This window comes from Aspergillus uvarum (assembly GCF_003184745.1).
Source record: "Aspergillus uvarum CBS 121591 unplaced genomic scaffold BO82scaffold_50, whole genome shotgun sequence".
Taxonomy (NCBI): Eukaryota; Fungi; Ascomycota; class Eurotiomycetes; order Eurotiales; family Aspergillaceae; genus Aspergillus; species Aspergillus uvarum.
Window position 1 is genome coordinate 201,181 of NW_020291347.1, and position 18,192 is coordinate 219,372.

At 55.0% G+C, this 18,192-nt stretch overlaps 8 protein-coding genes across 8 annotated transcripts; 5 read left to right on the forward strand and 3 right to left on the reverse strand.

The window, feature by feature from the left end:
* Window positions 1-1,638: 1,638 nt before the first annotated feature.
* On the forward strand, window positions 1,639-2,835 carry BO82DRAFT_261689 (uncharacterized protein; the record flags this gene model as incomplete). Its single annotated transcript, XM_025630933.1, has 1 exon — window positions 1,639-2,835. A coding segment is annotated over one exon (1,197 nt), but the record flags the coding sequence as incomplete, so codon positions are not given.
* A 358-nt stretch (window positions 2,836-3,193) lies between these two features.
* BO82DRAFT_404712 (uncharacterized protein) lies at window positions 3,194-3,834 on the reverse strand (the record flags this gene model as incomplete). Its single annotated transcript, XM_025639446.1, has 2 exons — window positions 3,194-3,479; window positions 3,599-3,834. 2 exons carry the CDS (start codon window positions 3,832-3,834, stop codon window positions 3,194-3,196), a joined length of 522 nt encoding a protein of 173 aa, XP_025489249.1.
* A 160-nt stretch (window positions 3,835-3,994) lies between these two features.
* BO82DRAFT_367179 (uncharacterized protein) lies at window positions 3,995-4,861 on the reverse strand (the record flags this gene model as incomplete). The annotated part of the gene is made up of 3 exons (XM_025637069.1): window positions 3,995-4,189; window positions 4,272-4,383; window positions 4,665-4,861. 3 exons carry the CDS (start codon window positions 4,859-4,861, stop codon window positions 3,995-3,997), a joined length of 504 nt encoding a protein of 167 aa, XP_025489250.1.
* A 42-nt stretch (window positions 4,862-4,903) lies between these two features.
* BO82DRAFT_394208 (purple acid phosphatase family protein) lies at window positions 4,904-7,207 on the forward strand (the record flags this gene model as incomplete). Its single annotated transcript, XM_025638724.1, has 4 exons — window positions 4,904-5,503; window positions 5,570-6,265; window positions 6,325-6,765; window positions 6,838-7,207. Exons 1-4 carry the CDS (start codon window positions 5,148-5,150, stop codon window positions 7,205-7,207), a joined length of 1,863 nt encoding a protein of 620 aa, XP_025489251.1. The 5' UTR covers window positions 4,904-5,147.
* Window positions 7,208-8,390: 1,183 nt separating this feature from the next.
* On the forward strand, window positions 8,391-9,771 carry BO82DRAFT_367181 (uncharacterized protein; the record flags this gene model as incomplete). The annotated part of the gene is made up of 2 exons (XM_025637070.1): window positions 8,391-9,313; window positions 9,615-9,771. The coding sequence occupies 2 exons, from the start codon at window positions 8,391-8,393 to the stop codon at window positions 9,769-9,771; spliced, it is 1,080 nt and encodes a 359-aa protein (XP_025489252.1).
* Window positions 9,772-10,677: 906 nt separating this feature from the next.
* BO82DRAFT_356852 (phosphoketolase family protein) lies at window positions 10,678-13,654 on the forward strand. Its single transcript, XM_025635848.1, has one exon. The coding sequence runs from the start codon at window positions 11,070-11,072 to the stop codon at window positions 13,509-13,511; it is 2,442 nt and encodes an 813-aa protein (XP_025489253.1). The 5' UTR covers window positions 10,678-11,069; the 3' UTR covers window positions 13,512-13,654.
* BO82DRAFT_356853 (uncharacterized protein) lies at window positions 13,455-14,444 on the reverse strand. The gene is made up of 2 exons (XM_025635849.1): window positions 14,077-14,444; window positions 13,455-13,996 (listed from the first exon to the last, which is right to left on the reverse strand). The coding sequence occupies exons 1-2, from the start codon at window positions 14,277-14,279 to the stop codon at window positions 13,735-13,737; spliced, it is 465 nt and encodes a 154-aa protein (XP_025489254.1). The 5' UTR covers window positions 14,280-14,444; the 3' UTR covers window positions 13,455-13,734.
* Window positions 14,445-16,575: 2,131 nt separating this feature from the next.
* BO82DRAFT_404717 (uncharacterized protein) lies at window positions 16,576-18,192 on the forward strand (the record flags this gene model as incomplete). The annotated part of the gene is made up of 1 exon (XM_025639447.1): window positions 16,576-18,192. One exon carries the CDS (start codon window positions 16,576-16,578, stop codon window positions 18,190-18,192), a length of 1,617 nt encoding a protein of 538 aa, XP_025489255.1.

An 18,192-nucleotide genomic window follows, 5' to 3' on the forward strand; every position in this document is an offset into this window, starting at 1 on the left:
AACGACAGAAGATGTCTGTGGTACTGGTTGCCAGAGCAATTGTGATGCACTTACCGAGCCGTGAGTCCAGCGTTTGAAATATCTTTACGGTATGCCTCTGACATAGTCTCGCAGAGATTGCTCCGGCACCTCCAGTGAAACGGTTTATATAGGATACTATGAGGCTTGGAACTATCAACATATATGTGATGTGATTCACCCTTCGGACATCGATGTTGCACCTTAGACGGTACTCTCAAGCCCAATCCACCTAAGCCTCGCGAAGATAGCTCAAGCTAACAAGCATTTCTCAGCATCTCTACGACGCCTTCGCTGGAATAAACAGTGAGACTTCCGAGATTGAGACTTTGTACGCCAACAATGAGGAATACATGCCCGAATTTACGACCCTAAAGAACAAGAAGACGGGTTCAAAACCTTTATTTCTGTAGGAGGGAGGCTGGGACCTGGGAGGAGAAGTCTTTTTCTTGATAGTAAGCTTCTCCGGCACACGTTCAACCTTCATTACCTCGGCCATCAGCTTCATGAAGAAGTATGGTTTCGACGGGATTGACATCGACTGAGAATATCCAGCCGTCAGTGATCGTGATAAGCAGAATACTTTTGTTTCTGTGTACCTGCACTCGCAGGCTGACAGGGCATCTTATTTTACTTCAGGAGGCAAAACCGCGGACACGGCCAACTATGTGTCTTTCCAAAAGGAACTGAAAGAGCAGTGTGGTGACACATATGGAATCATAGCCACACTGCCATCTTCCTACTGTAAGTCACGCACGGCACAATAGCTTGAATAGCTCACTGAGTCGTCTTACAAGGTACCTCAAGGGCTTTGATGTCTCCTCAATGGCAGATTATGCGGACTACTTCAATTTCATGTCGTATGAGTGGATTGTCAAGGACTACCAGAGTAGCGGGGAGACGGTGTCTTTCTTGGACTTGGGTCCGTTACGTTCACGGGTGTGACGGCGGCAACTGCAACGGGGAATTTGACGTTTACCGAGGATGAGGAGGATGAGACGGCGGTGGCGCTGGTAGATCTAGTGAATGTGATTACCGAAAAGTACGTGGCCAAGGCAAGTATTGTGAATGATGGGTCAGGAATTCTCGTGGAGTATGTTTCGACAACAAGGGAAGACCAATATTCAATTGTAGTGCAATTGAGTGAGTGGGGCTGACGACTAACGGGTGCGGATAAGTTATATATCACTCGGAAATGAAAATACACAAATTCTTTCCAATTCTCTATTAAAGGTACTGTTCCATGTTACTGCACGAGTGGAAGTAGGTAAAGCAAATTCCAGAGGAGTTATCGACAATGAGACTCACTAGAAAGTCACCCCCTTGCTGCAATAACCATGCAAGGAACGAGGGTGGTCACGTGGTGTCCAGGCATCCCCTGTAACTGCCTAAGCCAGGCCTCACTGAATCTAGAATTTAAATATGGCATGCGGTGTCATTATATGAGATATCTTGCTTGAGTCATATCGCAACCTTGCCAGCCGGCAGCTCCAATCGCCAGTTGCAGGTCTAATGACCAATTACCCAGTTCCGCTCGTCATGAAAGTGCCACTGCTCCTACGGCTTCCAGCAGAGATCCTGACCTATATTTTTGAGAACGTTGTCTCCACTTGCTACAAAGATTACAGAGTACTGCGGAAGTATGTCTTAGTCTGCCATCGCCTGACACAGGTTGTACTTCCTCTGCTGTATTGTGACGTCTTGGTTAGTGTGGCCTCGCGCACAGCCCTAGAAAGTCTGTTTGCCGCCTTACAGCGTCGACCAACATGTCAGGAGAGTGTCAAGCATCTTTATGTCCATATTCCAGATTGCGAGTTAATCCACCGACGCAACTTTTATATCATGAATGATATCATCACCCATATCACCACTCTCAGAGCCTTAACCTTCTCCGGGGGATGGGAGCGTTACCCAGATCAAACATGGGGCCTGGTTCATAGGGCCTCTCGGAGCATGCCAGCACTGGAGCGCTTGAATCTAAGGCGTATCTATCTCAAAGGTCTTACCGTGCGGGACATACTTAAGAGTGTTCAGATGCCCAGTCTTCGCCAACTGGAGCTTTATGGCGTTGCTCTTCCAACCGGGGGACACATTGCGAGCGCAGAACGAAAGGCGAACAGGCCGTCCTGCCCACCGACTAGCATAAAGAGCACTGCTCAATTTTCAACCCTTCGTATCCGAGACTACCAAGAGAACTCCGCCGCCACCCAAGAGTTGATTCTCTGGCCCAAAGCCTTGATCCATTTCCACGCCTCATTCCTGGGTGAGAGGAACCCGGAATGCGATCTGGATCCCTTCAAGCTCAGCACATTGCTCAACGCCCACAAGGACACCTTGAAAACCATCCACATCGGCATCATTCACGGGCCACATCCAGGCAAGCTTTTCCAGACAAGGGGGTTTGTCGCCCTAGAGCGGCTGACGCTATCCTGGTGGCAGATCCGAGGATGCGCTACGTGGCAGCAGCAGGGCGAAGAGGAACCACTATTCGTCTTCACGCCCGCCCACGCGGATGCCCTTCTCTGCGCGCCACGTCTCACGACCCTTGGGCTAGACTATCGCGGGGATGGCCATGGTCTGGATTCCTGCGACGCGTTCGGTGAAGTCGAGGCCCGTTGGATCCGGGGGTTGGCCCAAGCAGCACGGGCCAGGCAGGCTGCGCTCCAGAAGATCTCTGTCGGATACAGGCCGGATGTGGATTTCCTCGATGAGGTTCTGGAGTTTCCATGGGATCGACTAAGCCGACTTCGGGAGGATCTTCAACCGTTTGGTATAGGATTGGAGTACGACGAGCCGACGTTCTCGGAGGAGGAGTGGATTCAGGCGCGCATGCAGGCCTCCCCGCCATGGGAGGCGATGCGCGGGAGTGAAAGTCCCCCGCTAGATGATGGGATGTTGTTTGGTTGCGGGCTGTCGAAGGACGGTGAGCCTAGTCTGGAGGAGCAGGAAGCCTGGGAGGATGCTCACAAAGCAGTATGAAAGAAGAAATAGCTTTGAATCGGAAACTGATTATGATTGTATTTGCCAGTCGCTGGAGCTCCGAAGTTCTTCCTCTCTACCACTCTCCCAATATGTCTGAGTGAGAACAGGCTACGCCCGATAGAGCATCCATCGCAGCCCTCTTCTACCGGACAGCTTTCTGAATCATTTCCTTGATCTACCCTGTCTAATATAATCACTCTAGCTTAAGACCTGGGACGTTACCTGCTTCAAGCTCCGACTGTAACCACATTACCAAAGGGCAGCCACGGTCGTCCTCGGTATCCTGTTTATTCTGTTCATGGTCGCTGTAGCCGCCATACTTCATGGCTACTGCCCTGGACGAGAAGGCTGCACCGAACTTTTCCCAGTCCCTCCGGGCGCTATAATCATTCGCAATGGCGATGTCACTTCCATCGCCGGGGTCGTCGAAAAAGTCTTTCGCAGTATAACTGGCGACCTCGCGCGCCTCATCAATATCTCTAAAGTACTGGCGCCACGGCTCTCGGATCGGTGGTCGCGGCATGCCATTGTCGCATTTTGACACCCGTTAGCGTATTACCAGCAGAGAACAAACGGCAGGACGAGGCATATAACGCACGTGCTTTCACCATAGGTGAAGGTCGATTGCTCATTCTGAACCGTAACATGACGGCCGAGGTTGAGTCGATAGGAATGCGGCCCCGTTCGGTATTTCTGCCATGGCTCGAAATAGGAATACAAAAGGCAAAGCATCGGACCCCATTCTCGATCGCTATGGACAAAGGGCGTGTCGTCCACGTCCACCTGGTCGAAGAACTTTCCATGGACTGTCCAGACCAACGGAACTGTTGTCATTGGTTAGGACTCTTTCGACGGTAGCGGATTTTCTTTTGGTGGTTTTTGTTTTTGGTTTTTGGTTTTTTTCTTTTTCCTTTTTTCTTTTTTCTTGTCGCTGAAGTCAGGAGGGGGATAGGATCAACGACGGCAGCGAGGTTGTGATTCACTTACGTCGATGTTATTTCAACTCCTCCAGGTCGATTCTAAAGCATGTGCCGAGGTCAAGCTCCGATACATAGGAGCGTCCGTTCTCGTCGATGAGCACCGCCTTGAGAAGGCGACTATTGGCGAGATCGTAGCTGCGGGCGTCGGCAACGACACTTCGCTCAGAACTGGCCACAACGACTACTGATAGGACAAACGAAGAAAAGGACTAGAGAAGCTGAGGTTTGTATATCTGACAGGAATCATTGGGATTCTTTGGAGCGAACGGTAGGCTAGAACAGTGTCTTGACATTCTTTTGGCCGAGCGATGCAAAGCTCTCATCAATATCACACTGAGCATAGGACAGTCGTGGCAATCCCATCTCGTCGGAAGATGTAAGAACCCAAATCAAGCTACCCGATCTAAATAACAAAATAGTGTCTTATCAGCTAGCAGAGTGAAGCAGCATGTGAAGGTAGTCCAGACTGGTGCTATACAAAACTGTCTGATGCTTACAAAAAAAATAGATAGGAATATTGTAGCTACCAGCTCAGGATCCATCTTCACATGGGTTTTACTGCAGGAGCGCCTTCAATTGATTCATCTCCGTGGCAGTTTCGGCCTCAGGCCTCAGACCCTGGTTCAAGGTGATGTTACACACACCACCTGGCAGCCGATGTGATTGGTTTGATGCAGCACACACGTGCTTCTCTTTTGTGTCCAATCAGCACGCGTTGTGTTTTTTGCCCGAGGCCTCAGGCCACCGGTCGTGCCTGACACTGTCGACCAATAGGCGGGGGGCAATGCAGGCACATGGTCACTGTCGGGAATCTCCGTCTTTTCCTCTGTACCTGCAATGCTTGATTGATTCTTCTCCACTGCCAGTTTATCGCCAACCATCGTCTTCTCATTATCAGCTTTCGACCACACTAACGTCTTTATGGCCAGTCTACTGCAGCTTAATTAGATTGCCTGCTCTAACCGACGGGCTTGGCCAATTGCTGTTCGGGGGACCTACACGTGTGGTATCGTGCCCTGCTTTGGCGTCTTATCTACTGCATATAATTTGAGCGATAAACATGCCGGCGATAAATTATAAAGACCGCGATCATGTCCTCCCGAATTCAGGAGCATGCACGCCAATTGAAACCATCAATTCCACGTCGATACTTGAAGGCACGCGACCATGAAGACCGCTGCTGCATCCGCCCTGCTGGTGGCCCTCTCCGCTACGCTTGCTCAAGCACGCCCTGTCGCCGACGAACGCTATCCATACACTGGACCGGCCGTTCCCGTGGGAGACTGGGTGGACCCGACTGTCAATGGCAATGGAAAGGGCTTTCCGCGGCTGATTGAGCCCCCCGCTGTCCGGCCCGCCAGCGCCAACCCTCGCAACAATGTGAACGTCATCTCCTTGTCGTACATCCCCAAGGGTATGCACATTCACTACCAGACCCCCTTCGGGCTGGGTCAGACCCCCTCTGTGATGTGGGGCAAGAGCCCTCACCAGCTCAACAAGGTGGCCCGCGGTTATACCCACACGTAAGCATCCAAGTCTTGTCCTGTGCTCTCACCCGGAAAACGTAATATCCCCTAACATCAGATTAGGTACGCCCGCACGCCGTCCTGCTCCGAGATCAAGATCATCACCCAGTGCAGCGAGTACTTCCACGAGGTCAGCCTGGAGAACCTCGAGCCAGGGACCACCTACTACTACCAGATCCCGGCCGCCAATGGCACAACCACGTCAGAGGTGCTGAGCTTCAAGACCGCGCGCGAGGCCGGTGATAAGGGCTCTTTCAGCGTCGCCGTGCTGAATGACATGGGCTATACCAATGCGCACGGCACGCAGAAGCAGCTGATCAAGGCGGCCAACGAGGGGACGGCCTTCGCCTGGCACGGCGGTGATATCAGTTACGCGGATGACTGGTATGAAGGCACCCTGGCGTGCGAGTCCTCCTGGGACGTCTGCTACAATGGCACCAGCACGGAGCTGCCCGGGAACCTGCCGCTGCCGGACGAGTACAAGAAGCCGCTCCCCGCGGGTGAGATCCCCAACCAGGGCGGTCCTCAGGGTGGCGATGTCAGCGTCATCTACGAGTCCAACTGGGACCTGTGGCAGCAGTGGCTTAGCAACGTGACCGTCAAGATCCCCTACATGGTCATGCCGGGTAACCACGAAGCCGCGTGCGCGGAATTCGATGGGCCGGGCAACATCCTCACGGCGTACCTCAACGATGACATCGCCAACGGTACTGCCGCCGAGGATAAGTTGAACTACTACAGCTGTCCTCCTTCTCAGCGGTGAGCGCCCCTCCCCACCTCCTCTGCTATCATCAGCGCTAACGAAACGATGCAACCAGAAACTTCACCGCTTATCAACACCGCTTCCGCATGCCCGGCGAAGAAACCGGCGGCGTGGGCAACTTCTGGTACTCGTTCGACTACGGGCTGGCGCACTTTGTCTCGATCGACGGCGAGACCGACTTCGCCAACAGCCCGGAGTGGCCCTTCGCGGAGGATATCAAGGGCAACGAGACGCACCCCACGGCGGAGGAGACCTTCATCACGGACAGCGGACCCTTCGGCGCGGTGGACGGCAGCTACAAGGAGACCAAGAACTACGCGCAGTACAAGTGGCTGCGGCAGGACCTGGCCAAGGTCGACCGCAAGAAGACCCCCTGGGTGTTCGTGATGAGCCATCGCCCCATGTACAGCTCGGCGTACTCGTCGTACCAGCTCAACGTGCGCGAGGCCTTTGAAGGCTTGTTGCTCAAGTATGGCGTGGATGCTTACTTCTCGGGGTGAGTTTGGCGCCTTTTCCCCTTGTAAGCCCTTTTTCGCGTCCAATGCAGACCACCTAACCCAGGCAACAGACACATCCACTGGTACGAACGGCTGTACCCCCTCGGCGCCAACCAGACCATCGACACCGCCAGCGTCATCAACAACAACACCTACATCGCCAACAACGGCAAGTCGATCACCCACATCATCAACGGCATGGCGGGCAACATCGAAAGCCACAGTGAGTTCAGCGAGGGCCAGGGGCTGACGAACATCACCGCTGTGCTGGATACCGTGCACTACGGGTTCAGCAAGTTGACGGTGAAGAGCGAGACGGAGGTCAAGTGGCAGTTTATTCGTGGGGATGATGGGTCGGTTGGGGATGAGGTCACCTTGCTGAAGCCCTCGGCTGTGAAGGGGAAGGGCAGTGGGAAGGGGTATTCTGGCTTTCGCGCATAGAGTAAAAAGGCTTGGTGAAGTAGGGGTAATGGTATGATTGATGATGTATGTGTAGTAGCCTTGTCGACGATGATTGGATTGTTATTGTTGCTGTGGGTAGGATGGATGCTGCTGTGCCCGGACGCCGCATCTGCTTCTGGGTAGATTCACTGTTTCCTGAAGCTATTGATATTTTGTACAGTACCTCGTGATGAAAGATCCCAATATTTGGGCAAGGGTTTCTTGCGACATCAGTCGGCTTCCAAGCGAGCTGTGTCAATTCGAGCTCGACTATGCAAACAAGTCTTCTAAACTCAACCCCATTGCAGATGCTGTATTATGCTGACACACTCGTGGTCATATCGATGGACCTCGACCCTTCAATTGAAGTCATGTGACTGCATCGCCGTATAAAGAGATTGATGTCTGCCAGCCAGCCTCTCCGTGACAATCTCCGCCTGTGCTGCATTGAGGTTCCTTCAACTGACGCGCGATGAAAGAGGAGAGGAGAGAAGGCCAGCGCTCGAGTGCTTTGAGCAAAGGATGGTGACTTTGTTCTTGAGCCATCCATCTCCGGTGGCTCCCTTCCCTAGAGCAGGGATTGTCCTTCATGATGCATTGTCTCGTCTGCGCAACAATCGCCTCGAAACAGGGTAGTGTCATAGATCTGCACGCGAGAGCTCGTTGGCAAGATGAATCTATCTTCCGGCTTATACTGAACAGACCTGCGAGATTTTAGTTGACAAGCAACCACCACTCTGTCTCATCATGTTCTCAAGACACCTACTTCATCGGCAAATTGAGATATGATCATTTCAACCGGGAAGCCCACCCTATCATGTCAACTTCAAGTCCAGGGACACGCATTCACGACCCAAGGAAAGCTTGCAAGACAATCGGTGCCACAACACAACATCGAGGATGATTCCCGATATGCCTTTCATGACCACCCAAACTGGAACCAGCATGACCACCTCGCTTTGATCTTCTCGACTCTTCCGCGGAAGAGCTCCAACAAATTCCCTCATTCGAGTGCCTTCCAAGTCCAACGTATTGAGCATGTGTCTTGGCCATGAAGTAGACATAAATAGAATCACTGATCCCTGTCTCCGGTCTCAACCCACACCCCCTATTCCAACGCACACAATCGCAACCGACCCTCTTACCTCGGTTTGAACCCTCTCTACACAGAAGGATACCCACAATGTCTTCCACCAAGGCTGTCCTGTCCGCAAACCCCTACACCGAAATACATACGGTCCCCAGCCGCTGCATCTGCACCGCGGAGTCCAAGACCGGGAACTACTGGGACGACGAGCCTCTCCGGGCGCAAATCCTCAAGGCCCAGGAAAACCAACAGAAGGAGTGGTGGATTCCCCGGCCCGGGCATTCCCTGGAGCTGTGGGCGCAGCTGCTCTGCGACACGTTCGGGCTGGCCGGCGACGGAGAGGTCCTACCCGACAAGCTGGACGACACGCTGCCCGCGAACGTGGTGGCGGCGGAGATCTACAACGCGCGGTACCCGTTGACCGGCATCGTGCGATACTTCCGGCTCTCGGAGTGCGTCCAGAGGCCCCTTTGGCGCTTGACGGACTGTGCGCTCGTGGTGATCGATCTGGTCCCCGGGAACCATTCGGAGCTGGTGCGTGAGGCGTTCCCCGAGCGCGCGAGGACACTGGATCGTCTCATCTGGAACAGCACCCACAAGGAGGAGGAGCCAGAGGAGCAAGGCGAGGAGGAGCATGAAGTGGAGAAGGAGCCGGTGAAGTCATTCGTCGAATACCCCTTCATCCGCGTCTTCTGCGCCTGGGGCGACGAGGAGCGCTTGGACCCGTCGCTGGACGAGGTCAAGGAACTCGTCGCCCAGATGGGGATGAGGGACGAAGCGCGCAAGACGTGCCGGGCGTTCTTCCTCGCCAAGTGCTCCAGGGTCGGCGTTTACACGTGGGATCGGAGTGTGGTTCAACACAGCCCGACGAAGGATCCCGCCTCGCTGCCACTGCGCATTCACCCGGAGCAAGGGGATGATCCCTTCCTTTGCCTGGTGGATGACCGTGAGCGGGTGTCGAAGATCGTGCAGCAGCTGTCGAGAGAGGTGCGTGCGATCTGTAAGCTGGCGGCATTCTGGTAAGTCCTCTTTTCCCAGGGTTTTTCCTGTTTCTGTCTTTCCTGGCTTTCGATTAGTGTAGCTTTCGCCACAATCCATGTGATTGTCCTTATGATTTTTCTTTCTATCTCCTTTTCTTTTTCTTGACTTTGTATTTCTTCTCTTTTGCTGTCTGTTGGAACTCACCCGTATTGAATGTTCTTGATCTTTCCCCCTTTCCCTTCCTCGGTTTTTTGTACCTGAGAGCGTTGCTGACGACAAGAAGCTGCCCCGACTTCAAGCACCCTTCAATTTCAGTTAGCACAACTGCTCTTTGACAAGGACTGACGTAGCCGAGGGTGCAGAACATCATGCTTGCATCGTCCCAGGCAAGAGTCTATGCTCTGCCAATCTGCACGGAGACTTGTCCAAGACATGCTTTGTTTTCAAGCCAGTCGTGACTGATAGCTTTCAGGGCTGCTTCTGGAGGTTTGGCTAGAAGTCAGTGACGCGCGAGCACTTGGATCCCAGCTCATCCGAGCGATGAGGCGTGGTAATTCAAACCCCTGATGGAACCTTGTTCCAAGGAAATTCAAGCCGAGGGCGCTGCTGTTCTCTTCCTTCCCTAAGGGGGACTTTCAGATGCGATCAGATAACTAGCGGAAAGCCCGAAAGTCCGCATGCGTATGCGCCCGGAATTGCTCGGCTCGACGGACCTGGCAATGCAATTCCAGCTGCCTGCCTTGTTCCATGGTCTTTTCTTCGAATACAGTAAATAAGGATATTACCCCACCTTTTTAACGCCTGAGTGACGGATCATAGGTCAATAGTCCGTTCCTGTCGCACTGCTGGAGTGTCGTCATGGCGGACCGCGGCTCGCCCGACTCTCTGTGCTGGGAACCGTTGCGGCGTGCATTAGACCTCTGCATTGTACTTATGCACCCTCCATTTTCCCTGCAATAACAGCACGGCATTTGGGTCATGGAAGAGAGATAAGCGAGAGGCAAGATGCGCGCTCCAAACTGGCAAAAGTACCAGATGAGGGGAAATGAGCTGTTTTGGGCCATGTGCTGCTGGAACCCCTGGCCATAAGCGGGCCGGCTATAGAGACGATCACCCTGTCACTCCGAAGCTTACGGTCGCATTGTGTCTGGATTTGTTGATCACATAGATCATAGAGGGATACGATGGCTCACAACTGTGGCAATTCGAGTTAATGTGTATCAATTGCTATTTTGCCCGTTCTTTTCCGAGACATCAGGGCTGATGCAGGGTGGGCTCATTTGGGGCTGTTGGGGGGGGAAGAGGGGGGGTGGTTGTACGTTGGATATCTTGCAGCAGCTCCGCAGGCGGGATCTCGACAGCATGGGGTGATGCAGTGAATGCAGTGAATGCAGGAAGATGGCTCCACGTCAACCACGCCCATACGAGGACCCCCCGGCCAGCATCTGTTCCCCGACCGTGTCAACACTATAGATTACAGCCTCTGATAGGGTGCAACGAGTCGAACCATCTCGTAACCGAAGGACAGAAAACCTGCCAGAATCCCGACCGATGCGGCCGAAGGGAAAACCCCCAAATCCCAAAGGGGACTAGCGCCGAACGTGGCCAGCCCTGACGACGTCATGGACTTCCGGCCAGATTCGGTCGATGATGCACCACTGCTTTCACCACTGCTTTCACCCGTCAGACCATACCAACCCTCTTATAAAGATGGGAGGGACACAGTTGCCACGAGAAAGGAGGTTCTTCTCCATCACCTGAATCCCCATTCACAATCACGCACTCCATTCCACAATGCCATCCGACGAGCTGAGCATATCGGCCTACGGTGCCGCCCGCTCCACCATCAAGGGCGAGCCCCTCGATGCGGAGGAGATCCGCAAGACAGACGCCTATTTCCGCGCCAGCTTGTACCTGTGCCTGGGCATGCTCTACCTCCGGGAGAACGTCCTACTGCGGGAACCGTTGAAGAAGGAGCACCTCAAGGCCCGTCTCCTCGGCCACTGGGGGTCCGATGCCGGCCAATCCTTCACCTGGATTCACATGAACCGCTTAATCAAGAAGTACGACTTAAACGTCCTGTTTGTCTCGGGGCCAGGCCACGGTGCCCCCGGAATCCTCTCCCAGTCCTACCTGGAGGGTGTCTACTCCGAGGTCTACCCAGACAAGTCCGAGGACGTGGTGGGCATGCAGAAGTTCTTCAAGCAGTTCTCCTTCCCCGGCGGGATCGGCAGTCATGCCACCCCGGAGACGCCCGGCAGTCTGCACGAGGGCGGGGAGCTGGGCTACTCGATCTCGCACGCCTTTGGCACCGTCTTCGACAACCCCAACCTCATCACGCTGACCATGGTGGGCGACGGCGAGGCCGAGACGGGCCCGCTGGCGACCAGCTGGCACAGCACCAAGTTCCTGAACCCGATCACCGACGGCGCGGTGCTGCCGGTGCTGCACCTGAACGGCTACAAGATCAACAACCCGACGCTACTGGCGCGCATCAGCCACGACGAGCTGTCCTCCCTCTTCTACGGCTACGGCTGGACCCCCTACTTCGTCGAGGGCAGCGACCGCGAGAGCATGCACCAGGCCATGGCCGCCACCCTCGAGCACTGCGTGCTGGAGATCCGCAAGGTCCAGCAGCAGGCGCGCGAGTCCGGGAAGCCCTTCCGGCCGCGCTGGCCGCTGATCGTCCTGCGCACCCCCAAGGGCTGGAGCGCGCCTCGCGAGATCGACGGCAAGCTCCTCGAGGGCTTCTGGCGCGCCCACCAGATCCCCATCACCGACGTGCTGACCAACCCCGCCCATCTCAAGGTGCTCGAGGACTGGATGAAGAGCTACGGCCCGGAGAAGGTCTTCGACAAGGATGGCAAGCTGATTCCCGAGCTGAAGGCGCTCGCGCCCACGGGCAACGCCCGCATGAGCGCCAACCCCGTCGGCAACGGCGGCCTGCTGCGGCGCCCGCTCGACCTGCCGGACTTCCGCAAGTACGCGTTGAACGACATCGAGCCCGGCGTTTCGGTGCGCGGCAGCATGATCAACATGTCCAAGTTCCTGCGCGACGTGGTGGGCCGCAACCTGACCAACTTCCGCGTGTTCGGGCCGGACGAGACCGAGTCCAACAAGCTGTCGGAGATCTACAAGGCGGGCAAGAAGGTGTGGCTGGCGGATTACTTCGAGGAGGACAACGACGGAGGCAACCTGGCGATGCAGGGCCGGGTGATGGAGATGCTCAGCGAGCACACCTGCGAGGGGTGGCTGGAGGGGTACGTGCTGTCCGGTCGACACGGGCTGCTGAACAGCTACGAGCCGTTCATCCACATCATCGACTCGATGGTCAACCAGCACTGCAAGTGGATCGAGAAGTGCCTGGAGGTGGAATGGCGGGCGAAGGTGGCGTCGCTGAACATCCTGCTGACGGCGACGGTGTGGCGGCAGGACCACAACGGGTTCACGCACCAGGACCCCGGGTTTCTGGACGTGGTCGCCAACAAGAGTCCCGAGGTGGTGCGTATCTACCTGCCCCCGGACGGCAACACCCTGCTGTCGGTGACGGACCACTGCCTGCGCAGCGCCAACTACGTGAACGTGATCGTCGCCGACAAGCAAGACCACATCCAGTTCCTGGACATGGACGAGGCCATCGCGCACTGCACGAAGGGGCTGGGGATCTGGAACTGGGCCAGCAACGACCAGGGCCACGAGCCCGATGTCGTGATGGCCTGCTGCGGCGACGTGCCCACGCACGAGGCCCTGGCCGCCACCGCGCTGCTCCGCGAGCACGTCCCCCACCTGAAAGTGCGATTCGTGAACGTGATCGACCTCTTCCGGCTGATCTCCAAGATCCACCACCCGCACGGCATGTCCGACCGCATGTGGAAGTCGATCTTCACCGACGACAAGCCCATCATCTTCAACTTCCACTCCTACCCCTGGCTCATCCACCGGCTGACCTACAAACGTCCGGGGCAGCAGAACATCCGCGTCCGGGGGTATCGCGAGAAGGGCAACATCGACACCCCGTTTGAATTGGCGGTGCGCAACAACACCGACCGCTACAGTCTGGCCATCGACGCCATCGACCACGCCCAGTCGCTGGGGAATACGGCGGCGGGCGTGCGCGAGAAGCTGCTGAACATGCAACTGCTCGCGAAGCAGAAGGCGTTCGACGACGGGTTGGATCCGGACTATATTCGCAATTGGACGTGGCAGTGGCCGAAGAAGAAGTCGGCGGGTGTCTAGCCCAGCTTACCCCTATCCCTGTAGCCTCGGCTGCAGCTCAACGATCACAACCCCTTTCTTATTCCATGCGCAGGTATATCAAACAGTCACTTAATGCGATACCGGAGTCTAGTGCAATCTAATGAACCTTACAAAAACAATTCTCGTGCCTCGTAACTCATAAACCCCATCAATTATCCGTAAGCCGTAACCACCCCCTCAACAATCCTCTCCCCGGACGAAGCTACAGCGGAACCTCCAACACCCCCGAATAAGCACACTGCATCTTGATGTACTCCGTCGTGCGGTTCCGGCACACCCAGTGCGCATCCGTGGAAGCGTCCAACCGCACCTCCCCTTGCTCGGCCACCTCACTGGAATTGGTCGTCTGCACGCGCAAAGTGAAGCGGTCGATGTGGCTGCCCAGTCCCTCGGGGAAGCTGACTTCGTAGGCGGGGTTGTAGCATTTCACGGTCGTGGCGACGGGGACGGGTTGGGTGGGGTGCCTTTTTCGGATATAAAGGTTAGTAAGTTTCGTACGTGGTGGGAGGGAGGGAAATGGTTGGGGATAAGATAGGGAACGCACCAATTCACGTTGCAGATTGTGGGAGGAGAGTTGGTGTTGGGGTCGGAGAGGGTCATGTTGAAGAGGCCGAAGTCGAGGTCGGAGAGGGTGCGGGCGGTGAGGTCGGTGATTTGGAGGGGTTGGAGGGTCTCTCTCTTAACGGTGGGGAAGGCGGTGGTGGTGCTTGCGATAAGGAATGTGGTGAGGAGGGTGGGGAGCTGCATTGTGGTGGTTTTGTTATTGTTGTTGTTGTTGTTGTTGTTGTTGTTGTTGTTGTTGTTAGAAGTGGAAGCAGAAGTAGATATTAGGTGGATTAAATGTGTAGCGTATCTGGAATGTTTGGTAGTGCTTGAGGGAGTTGAGTTCTGATAAGGCACTGAATGTGGGCGTCCAGCGCGCTTTATAACCAGTCAACCGTAACCATCACAGAAAGGTGCGCAACGAAGTGAAACAATCCCCGCCAGTCAGAGGGTCTGACAGGATGATTGTTGTGTTGGGTGGCTGGGAGAGCTTTTTCAACCAGAGGTTGAGGCTGAGCCGCCGATCCGATCGGCCGCCGACTCCCGATCGTCAGGGTTTTGGGCGCTGTCACTGGCTGGCTATTCTTAGCCTCCGCCCCTGATTTCCTCACGTTTAATGAAGAGCAGGGCTGCCTAGGAGGGAGGGTTCTTATCTGTTGATGTAAACAGCAGATTCGTCCTCTCGTAGTGCTAGGCACTTCTTAATACATCTACACGTATTGATATGTTGGCGCAAAATAGAGCTGTAGCCGCCCAAGAACAGACAGGAGTACACGCGGGTTCAGTCGAATGGAGTACGTGTTTCGAGCAATCAGCCAACACTGGGAAGAGACATGTTATTCAAGTTTAAAGTAGTGTGGTTGGTTGCATTAGCCTTTGCTGCAACTACGCTTCTCAGCATCGAGACAAGACCCTGGTTCCCGGCTGCTGTCGCGCCTCGTTTGCTTGCAAGCCCTCGCCCCCATTCCCCCCACCTCGACCCTAGTTCTCTAAGCGGGTCTATCCTTGTCATAGCTGCAGACCTTATTCTCACCCATTGACTGACAGGGAAGATTGGCTTGCGGGAAATCCCCACAAAGATCGATCAAGATGAGCAGCTCCATTGACTCTATTATGCAACCAATACAATCACCCTAGAGTCCACAACTTCACTGACCAAATTTGCATTGGCGGAGCTGGTTACATAGTACAGAGAGGTGAATAAGAGAGCCGAGCAGGCAGTGTGGAGGAACACCAATCAATGCATCGGGAATTATCTATGCATTTTCATCAACTGGCACGGACAGGGTTATGCTTACATGGTGACCCTCTTCAATTCCTATCATATGGCAAACACAATCTGCTATGATTAATAATCACATCTTGCATTATACGCACGCAGCAACTGCTGCGAACTGCTCGGCCGATCTACACGTCAGCTTATCTCAGCCCAGCCTCCAGCTCCAGAGGCTGGTGTGATCCCGCATTGCCTTTGGCCCACAATCCGTGGATGTGTTGGGCTCATCGAGTTTGGTCAGTGGGTAATGGAAGGGTGCAGCTGGCTTGTTTCTCACTGCCTCAGTACTGTGGCTGGCCGTTGGTCGCTTCTTCCTGCAGTGGAGATCATCTCACGAACAAGGATCCCTTAATTGACAGTCCGCACAGCGTCTTTCGGCTCACATTACTACTCTGGTATGTCGCAGTTGGAGAGTATTTGAGTTTTCCCCAGTGGTCTTACTGCATGACGTGTTACTACTAGCAGCATGGGCTTCGCGATCTCTGTTTACTCATGGTAGGCTCCTCTTGAGGTTTGGTAAACTGCTCTTCTCGTTGTATACCTGTCTGCCCAGTTGCATCCTTGTTTAACGCGCTCGCTTTGAGAAGTCTAACTGATTAAAATCAGAGTAAAGTCTCCTCCTGAATCGCAATCACTGGCAATAACGATCACACGAAAGTCTGTGGATTCCCAGTTATGAAGCTAGCCACAAGCACTGTTGGCACTGCGCTGGTCGGTAAGATCCAGAAGTGTGGACATACAAAGACTCTGACGGAATCTTGAAAATGCAAAGTAGGCCGTTTTTCTTCTTTCAGACAAGAATATTCCAGGAATTCACCGGCAATCAAATGGAACCACAGAGTTTATGTGCGGCAGCAAGTGCTCTATACACGCCTGAGAAGCAGTTTTTGGCGTCCTTCAATAACTTGCCATTACGCAGGGTCAGGGAATTACATCTGTTCTGAGGAGACTTTCATTCACACAATGTACATACCGCTAACTCCCTACAGTAAATGCACTGGATTCTGTACCAGGAAAAACCTGGAGTTGCCGGAGAGCTTCCTTTTGTTCACTATTATCTCTTTCAACCATTGTCCCTTACAACCTAATCGTCATTATAAATAGTCCCATGCATCCTTTCCCATGTCTCCTCTCGATGCAACTTCAACCTGGCACTGAAGTTCATTAGATCAGGGTACAACAACTGGCTTGTTCAACCACGATCTGACCACCCACGACAGCAATATGTCGACACCCTCTATCAATGAGTCAGGCAATCCAATGCCGACTTTCAGGATCCCGCCTCCGCCAATATCTGCAACCGCGTTCTGGAGCACCCCGGTGATCAAAGACGCCGTGGCTATCACAAGCCGGACCCGGAGGGTGTGCAAGATGGAGGAGACTGCGGAGATGTGGCGAAGGATCTTGGCGGTACGTTTCGATGACTGGCGTCTGGCTGTGAGCCCCGTCAATAGTCCGCTGACCGAACCTCCAGACAGCCCTAATCTGTCCCAGTTGGATGATGATGACACGGATAAAGACGGTATGAGCTCAGGTTCGGACATCCCGTTCCAGCCTCCGCTGACCATCCTTCCTTTCCCGATCCCAACACCACCACCATCTTTATATCCCTTCGGAGCACGCAGTGGCTTACTGAACTGGCCCAAGGCTGGGGGGTTGAGCATGAACCGCCCAGCAGCAGCGATCACGCAGCGCAGAGACTCTGTCAAGACCGCCAGCAGCAGTGGATCGGACATCCCTTTCGCGGCTCCTCGCAACTCACTCCCGTATGTGCCGCCCTTGTTTGTACGCCAGTACCTGGAGGCTGCAAGGGCAGGAGCACGAGTTGGGCCTATTAAACGGACCCCGACCCGCCCTGCTGCCAACCCTAACAACTCCCGACGTCCACTGCTGTCATATACACCCATAGACCCATCCTGGGACCTGGGACCGCCCACGCAGACCCCACGTCAGAATGTCTCCGCGCTGCGTTCGACAGCAAGCCACGAGCAAGGCACATCGCGCAACGATGCCAGCACCCAAACTGCACTCCCTGCGCACCCCCAACATACCGTGCCACCACACGGCCCAGCACCCGGGCCCTCCGATAGCGAGAAACCCACAGCCTCCACCACAAGCTGTGCCCCTCCAATCGTAGAGGACGAGCTGGGAACCGCCATCTATTCCCCGGATGGCACAGAGACGGACCCCAACGGCCCATCCCCAACACCCTCTTCGTCATCCAACCAAGAGGAAACCTCAGACCCCTACAGCGCCGCCTCCCCCACGCTGCACGACCCCTCCCCGCCTCCGCCTCCACCCTGGGAAATCACCGATCCCGCCCTCGTCCCAGACTACACCCTGATCGAGACCAAACACGCCTGCCGGACCCCATTGCCCACGCAGATGCTGACCCTGGTCCTCACCCGCACCTTGCCGGGCGACTTCCCACTCCCATTCCTGCTCCTCTACTGCCTCCCGGGGTTCGGCCCGGACGAGGAGCACGACGAAGCCCTGATGATCGAGTGGCGCGATGTGAAGGAGCACGCGCTGCACGAGATCTCGGAACTGGTCGAGCGGTACACCGATCCCCTCCCGGATCTCGACCAGCGGCAGCGCGCGCGAACGCGCCTCCTGGCAAATCTGCACTTCGGGATCGCCACGGGGTCGAGCGTGCGCATGTACGACTTCGATCGCGGGGATGACGGGGTGTTTCTGCTTGAGGAGTGCGCGTGGGCGAAGCAGAAGGGGCCGCGGTTGAATGTGCGGGAGACGCCGCTGGCGTTTTTGAACCTGGTGGATCGCATTGCGGGGTGGGGGGTAGCTTCACCTTGGAGTGGGGATGTGGTGTCTAGTGGGTGA

Bases quoted from the DNA above. Each gene is read 5' to 3' on its own strand.
- BO82DRAFT_356852 (XM_025635848.1), top strand. From the start codon at position 11,070: ATGCCATCCGACGAGCTGAGCATATCGGCCTACGGTGCCGCCCGCTCC.
- BO82DRAFT_356853 (XM_025635849.1), bottom strand. From the start codon at position 14,279: ATGCAGCTCCCCACCCTCCTCACCACATTCCTTATCGCAAGCACCACC. The intron at 13,997-14,076 runs GTGCGTTCCCTA...TATCCGAAAAAG, and splicing joins ACAATCTGCAACGTGAATTG to GCACCCCACCCAACCCGTCC.